Source organism: Coturnix japonica, chromosome 6 (assembly GCF_054131305.1).
Source record: "Coturnix japonica strain WE chromosome 6, WE-NBRP24, whole genome shotgun sequence".
NCBI classification, from domain to species: domain Eukaryota; kingdom Metazoa; phylum Chordata; class Aves; order Galliformes; family Phasianidae; genus Coturnix; species Coturnix japonica.
Window position 1 is genome coordinate 18,054,764 of NC_140668.1, and position 7,274 is coordinate 18,062,037.

Consider the following 7,274-nt stretch of genomic DNA (forward strand, 5'->3'; position numbering starts at 1 on the left):
AAACTGCATATAGTTTTGATTACACATATTCAATATAGACTAATTCAGATTGCCATCTTTTCTTGGCTCACTAACACCCAAGATCATAGAATCATAGAATGATCACAGAATCATATAGTGGCCTGAGTAGAAAAGGACCTCAAGGATCATCTAGTTTCAAACCCCCTCCAAGGGGTCACCAACCACCAGACCAGGCTGCCCAGATCCACATCACACTGGAGAATCATTCAGTTTCCAGATTATTTTAAGGAAAAGATTTTAATCCATCCTATTTTCTGAAAACTAAGAATTGATCCTGCTCAAGGAAACAGAAGAGAAAAACATCACCCACAGGCTGCAGATATTTACCTCGACTTCTCTACATGCCATCCCCAGTGTGCTTTTCAACTCACCTTGCACAGTGACCCTGGCTTTTGTTATGGAGTCCTCTGTCTCACAGGGGTACTCCCCACTGTCCTTGGCAGTAGAGTCATGGATGATCAGAATGGCCCCAGTTCCCTCCTGCTGCAAGTCGTACTTCTGGCTTTTTCTGATTGCTTTGCCATCCTTGTACCACCTGATGATAACAGATCCTACTGGACAACATGCTTGATCACATAAAGAACAAGCATGTGATCCGAGACAGCCAGCATGGCTTCACCAGGGGAAGGTCATGCTTAACTAATCTTGTGGCCTTCTATGATGGAGTGACGGCCTTGGTCGATGAAGGGAAGGCGACCGATGTCATTTACCTGGACCTGAGCAAGGCCTTTGACATGGTCCCGCACCACATCCTCATCTCCAAATTGGAGGGAGGTGGATTTGATGGGTGGACAACTCGATGGATAAGCAATTGGTTGAAAGGCCGCAGACAGAGGGTGGTGGTCAATGGCTCTATGTCCAGGTGGAGGCCGGTAACGAGCGGTGTCCCTCAAGGGTCTGTCTTGGGACCGGTGCTCTTTAACATCTTTATTAATGACATTGATGAGGGAATTGAGTGCACCCTCAGCAAGTTTGCTGATGACACCAAGCTGAGTGGTGCAGTTGATACGGTGGAGGGAACAGATGCCATTCAGAGGGACCTTGACAGGCTGGAAAGCTGGGCTCAGGTGAACCTAATGAGGTTCAACACGGCAAAGTGCAAGGTTTTGCACTTGGGCCGGAAGAACCCCAGGCACCTGTACAGGCTGGGAGGAGTTGTCCTTGAGAGCAGCTCGGCAGAGAAAGACCTAGGGGTCCTGATAGATGAGAAACTTAACATGAGCCAGCAGTGCGCTCTGGCAGCCCGGAAAGCAAATGGGATCCTGGGCTCCATCAGGAGAGGGGTGGTCAGCAGGGATAGGGAGGTGATCGTCCCTCTCTACTCTGCTCTTGTGAGGCCCCATCTGAAGTACTGTGTCCAGGTGTGGAGCCCTCAGTACAAAAAAGATATGGAGATTTTGGAAAGGGTCCAGAGGAGGGACACAAAGATGATCAGGGGGCTGGAGCACCTCCCCTATGAGGACAGGCTGAGGGAGTTGGGTTTGTTCAGCCTGGAGAAGAGAAGGTTGCGAGGTGACCTCATTGCAGCCTTTCAGTACCTGAAGGGAACTTACTCCCAGGAGGGGAGTAAACTCTTTGAAAGGGCTGATAATAGCAGGACTAGGGGAAATGGTTTTAAGTTGAAAGAGGGAAGATTTAGGTTGGATGTTAGGGGAAAGTTCTTTACTAGAAGAGTGGTTAGGTCCTGGAACAGGCTGCCCAGTGAGGTTGTGGATGCCTCGTCCTTGGAGGTGTTCAAGACCAGGTTGGATGGGGCCCTGGGCAACCTGATCTAGTAAAGGCATATGTTTGGTGGCCCTGCCAGGCAGGGGGGTTGGAGCTACATGATCCTTGAGGTCCCTTCAAACCCGGGTAATTCTGTGATTCTGTGATGTTCAAATCCGGTTTTGACAGCTCACAGCTCAGGCTGATGTCCTGCCCTGCTGCTGCTGTCTTATCCTCCAGCTGTTTTGAAACCTCAGTAGGTTTTCCTGGAAGAAAACATTGCTTTTTGAGTAACATACACTTAGGGTAGGATGCCTCTCTCAAAATACACGCATCTACATGCTGGAGATAAGTTAGAGAGGCACTTGCAACAGACGCCATCCTACAGCCAGCAGTAATCTGCAAAATACAGACAATAGAATTCCAGGCAGCATTTATTCTCTCTTAAATCTACCCCATTAAGGATGATGAACCATGTCTGAAAACTGCCTCTCTCTTCTCTCCACTCATCACACTGGGAGCCTCGGATGATGCTCTCAGATGCACATGTTCTAGATAGGAATTTGTTGTACAGCTAGATGATGTGAAGGCCATCCCTTCAGCTTATACTTAGAGGATATTTGCTCCCACAGTTCCCTCAACAGATCATTCCTGATTTACTGTTAATGGAACAAGCTGTAGTGAGATGCCCATTTCCAACACTACCCCAGTGCTTTGGGTAGTTCTCACATTTGTGTCAAATGTTTTGTCCTTTTACTTATTTTTAAGAGAAATTCTCAGTGCTTCGAGGTTCAAGTAGAAGGTTGCTATTCACTTTAACCATATTATGAGTTAGCTCTCACGACAATCTTATCAGAAGACAGTTGAAGGAATCAGGCCCCAGAATCTCTCCCATCTCATTACCTTTCACAGACAGAGAGGCTTTGGAGGTTAGACCACGGGCAGTAAAAACGACTTCCCCAGCGTCAGTAGGAGTCACACTTTTGATAATGAGAGTATATTTCCGACTCACGTTAGAAGCTTTAAATCGCCCACCACTTTCCACTCTGCTTCCAGTCAGTGTCCAGTTGAACTCATCAATGCTTTCATGGGACGGAATGCATTCAAAAGTACAATCTTCTCCCTCCTGGATTTCAGTGTTTTTCAGCCATTTGGTAATGCCACTATTCAGCTCTGGAAGGTAAGAGATAGGTTAGTATGAGGTTTATATGGAGAAAAGGCATTTGTGACTGACATGAGTAGCAGTACTGGTATTTTAACTCAGGATTTGCAGAACATGGCTGCATTCCTTACTGATGTATTCTCTAAGACATTCTCCACTCAGAATTACCAGAAAGCTATAAAAAAAAAGAGACGTGAATCTCTTGTCTTTGCTCTGGAAGAACTACAATCAGAGCAGCTCAGTCCATGGAGCAGAATGAAGATTCAATGAGCTACAGAGGGAAAAACCTAACAGAGAGGACAACTCTAGGATGCTGCGTGAGAAAAAGGGTTTTGCCTATGACAAGAAATTAACTGTTTCTATTAGCTCATTTGTTACCATCCTACCCCTACTGGTGTTCAAACCATTTCTCCATTTTAGGGATGGTTTGAAAGGAAACATTTCCAGGACATTCTTGACGTCTTTGGTGATTTTCATGGCAAAATGAGATACATTTACATCAAAAGCAATGGGAATTTTCCAGACATCACTGCGCTAACTTGCAGTAATACACTTCTATTGTAGAAAATATTAAGGCTCATGGGGGAATAGGTGTAAGACATAGTGACCACACTGAATGTGCTTTCAGCACTCCTTTACTTTCCACAGTACTTACCCTGAACGCCGACCTTTGACTTGGCAACATCAGTGCCAATATCACAGGTATAGAAACCTGCATCTGACATCTCGAGGTCATGGATAAGGAGACATAGGGTCTTCCCAGACTGTACCAGCTCATACTTGTTGCCAGAAGGGCGCACAAAACCGTCCTTTTTCCACACTGGTTTGACCTTCTCTTTATAGAGACTTCGCATTCCAATTTAATCACACCCCGCTCCTCAACAAAAACATCATCCAAGGACTTCATGAAGACAGCAGGCTTCTCTGCAATCAAACAGGCAAAACAGAACAATGTGATACAGAAGTTGAGACATTTCCAGTTGCTTTCAGATTTTTAAAGAGGGATAAATAAATCTTCACCACTACTGACGACACCAAGATAGAACCTAAAGCGGTTTCATATCTGTTGACTGAATACGCTTTATGAAATTCTGAACTAATCAGTAGGAGAATACAGGGAACAGGAGGGACAGCCTGCATTGCCTTGGGTGGGACTGATATCATATGAAGTAATTGGGATGCAGCTCTTCTAAAGCTGGAGAGCTGGCATTGCCCTCACATGGAGCAGAGCTCATACAGCAGGCCACAGGATTAAGAGGAACACTTTTGATTTTCCTGTATTATTGACTCCTCTTATCTGTCTTCTAATTCACACATCAGATGTTTATACTGGGGAAAAAACTTCCACCAAATGCAAAAGAAAGGAGAAAGAGGAAATCCTTCAAACTCTGAGCGCATAGAGTAAAAGAGCTTAATTGCTGGGGAGAGCAGATTAGAATCACAGTACCCTTAGAATTGGAAGAGACCCTTAAAGGCCATCAAGCCCAGCTCCCCTGCAATAAAAAGGGACATTCACAGCTAGATCAGGTTGCTCACAGCCTGGTCATTAGTCATCCCAGAGGCAAAAAACACACTGAATGATCTCTCCCTGCAGTCATAAATCCTTGGAGACAACAGCATTGACACTGCATGTTACTGAAGCAGTAAAAGAAACTGCTCTTGTAACTCTCCTTGTGCTAAATAAAATGATGATAAAAAGCAATGGAATGCTTTGGCAGGACACCAAAACCATCCTCCTTCGTTGATATCTGCTGCAATGGAACCTTCCACTGGAAGAAAGTCTCTGATGACTTGTCACCCCAGAGAGGTGAGCTTTAGAAGCAGGACTGCTGCACAATAGAATGAACTGGAGCTCCTTAGCATCTCTTACATCCAGGAGGGGTGTGATCAGACCCACCTATCACCTTCAGGTGCGCTTTCTGATACCTTGTCTGACTTCACTGTCACTGTGCCAGCATCCTCAGGCTTAACCTGCTTCATTGTCAGTGTGCAGCAATTGCCAACGTTCTTGATGTCATTGTAATTGTTGGTGTAAAGGAGGTTGCCATTCAGGAACCATTCCACGTCCTCGTCATCATGGGACAGCTTGCAGGAGAAGACAGCAGAGCTCTCTTCTTCAATTTCCACATCCTGCAGGTGCTTTGTTACTTCTACATTGCGGGCTGTGGGGAAACAAGGTGAACTGTTACCACTGTTACTCTAAATCATACTGGGATGTGGTAGAATGGTTGGACTAGATGATCTTTGTGTAATCTTCTCAGTGAACATTATACATTTATAAAGTTAGCAGGAGAGAACAGCAGAAGTCAACCTCAAGAAGAGAAATCTGAGGTGAAATAGGACATGGAAGAGGCTACCCTCCCTGCTCATACCTTCAGCTGTCAGCGTGGCCTCAGTCTCTGCAATTCCTGCCTTGCACTTGTACACACCAGCATCATCAGGCTTCAGCTTCAGAATCTTGAGCTCTGCTGAATGCTTATCCCTCTTGATCTTGTACTTCTCAGAGGGTTCGATGGGTGTGTGGCCCTTGAACCATTTCACAACCTTTGGAGAAGGCCTGAAGTCACAGGACAGGATGACAGAATGACATTCCAAAGCTGTCTTGTCCTCCAACTTCCTGGTGATTTCTATATGATCATCTGCAAAGCAGGGGTGGAAGAGAAGAAAGGATGAGGACAATTGGAAGAAGAGGAAAGTCTCTTGCGTGTATTCCATTCCAATTAATGTCATGTTCACAATGGTTCTTTGAACGACTCTAAAGATAAAACAAACGATTGTCTATAGGGAATGCCATTGACTACATTTCTATGAAGTAATACTGTATATTATCTACCAAATGCAAGGTCCAGCTCTTGTTCTGTGCTAATTAAATTGCTCCCAATTGTTGAGGCTTTTATTCAAATAAGAGTGAGTTGAAAATATAACAAATACTTCAGGTTGTGAATGGAGACTCTTATGCTGGGGACAACAGCAGATAAAAAGCCTGCGAATTTCTTTCAGATGAAATCAATGACAAACTGCATCAAATTTAGGTGCTACCAAACTTAACCTTGTCTAGTTCAGAAATACAATTAATTTCACCTGATCTGACTTCTTTGGTATAGCCAAGGACAAAACCTCAGCTCTGTAGATATGAATAGTAAGCATATCACAGCTATTCAAACACATCTTTTACAGAGATGCAGCTGTCTCATTTAGTGTCCAACGACTTTGAACTGGAAATGGAGCAGACCCTCCAGACACACACACAATATTTCAAAGACCCCAGTGAAGGAAGGCTGTACGTTAATTAATTCTTCATCTTCATGATGTAAACCAAGCCAGGATATGTTACCTCTGACAAGCAGATTGGCTGTGGATTTTGATTTGCCAATTGAGAACTGAATGGTGCTTGTCATATCAGTGGTGGTTTTCGGTATGGTCAGCTGGTGGATGGTGCCTTCTTGCTGCATAATCAAGTTTCTGCCAGCCTGTAAGACTTCCCCACGTAGGAATACCACTTGGGAGGTTTCACAGAAGGAATGGATATCTCGCATTCAAATTTGGCTTCTTCAGGCTCAGTCACATAGTCATCACACAGCTCCTTTACTAGATTAATGGATTGCTCTTTAAGAAGGATGGAACAAGAGAAAGCAGAGATTTAGAAGGAATGTAAAAAACCCTTACATTATCACCCCACTTACTCACGTCAGCATTACTGCACATGAACACTACACCTATCAGCTCAGAATGCCTTGAAACATCATTAAAAAATAATATAAAGAAAGGAATGTTGTTAAGAAGTCAGACAATAAGATTGACAACCTGAAAAGAGCCCAGATCTTCTGATTCCCAGTCCAACATCTAAATCAAACCATGACATTCCCATCCCAATATCAAACTCCTCGCATTACGAAATGGAAAAGAGGTTCAATGAAACACGGACATTAAAAAAAAAAAAACAAAACTCTGTGCTCTTTTCAAACAGCAAGAGAAAATGAAGAAAAAATCAAGCTATGTTTTTTATCCCTCAACGTTCAAACACAAATCTGAAGTCTAAACGTACAAAATCAACCTCCTAAGAAAATAATCTATTTTACTTAGCAAAAGTAAATTCCAAAAGAGAAGCTGGATATTTTGTGGGCAGAAAGGTAGGTAGGTAGGAGTTTTTATTTCTGTGAAAGGTCCTGGTGGTGTTTAACTTCCTTGACATTAAAGCAAAGAATGTTAGCTCGTTTATAACATAAGATAATTTAATCAAAATCGTCATCAGAAGCATAATTACCTTTAACTGTAAGATGGGCACAAGATTCACGAGATTCTGCCTTTTCTGCTACAGATTTTATTTCTGCTGCATCCTTGACTTGGACACGTGTGTAAGTCAGCGAATAGCTCTTTCCTGAAGCAG

General features: G+C 43.7%; 2 protein-coding genes across 2 annotated transcripts; both read right to left on the minus strand.

Annotated features, from left to right (window-relative positions):
* Positions 1-572: 572 nt before the first annotated feature.
* LOC146760422 (obscurin-like protein 1) lies at positions 573-3,807 on the minus strand. Its single transcript, XM_085551433.1, has 5 exons — positions 3,543-3,807; positions 2,761-2,898; positions 1,845-1,991; positions 1,788-1,792; positions 573-587 (listed from the first exon to the last, which is right to left on the minus strand). The coding sequence occupies exons 1-5, from the start codon at positions 3,739-3,741 to the stop codon at positions 573-575; spliced, it is 504 nt and encodes a 167-aa protein (XP_085407559.1). The 5' UTR covers positions 3,742-3,807.
* Positions 3,808-4,644: 837 nt separating this feature from the next.
* Positions 4,645-6,055, minus strand: LOC146760423 (obscurin-like). Its single transcript, XM_085551434.1, has 3 exons — positions 6,052-6,055; positions 5,260-5,526; positions 4,645-5,049 (listed from the first exon to the last, which is right to left on the minus strand). Exons 1-3 carry the CDS (start codon positions 6,053-6,055, stop codon positions 4,775-4,777), a joined length of 546 nt encoding a protein of 181 aa, XP_085407560.1. The 3' UTR covers positions 4,645-4,774.
* Positions 6,056-7,274: the final 1,219 nt, after the last annotated feature.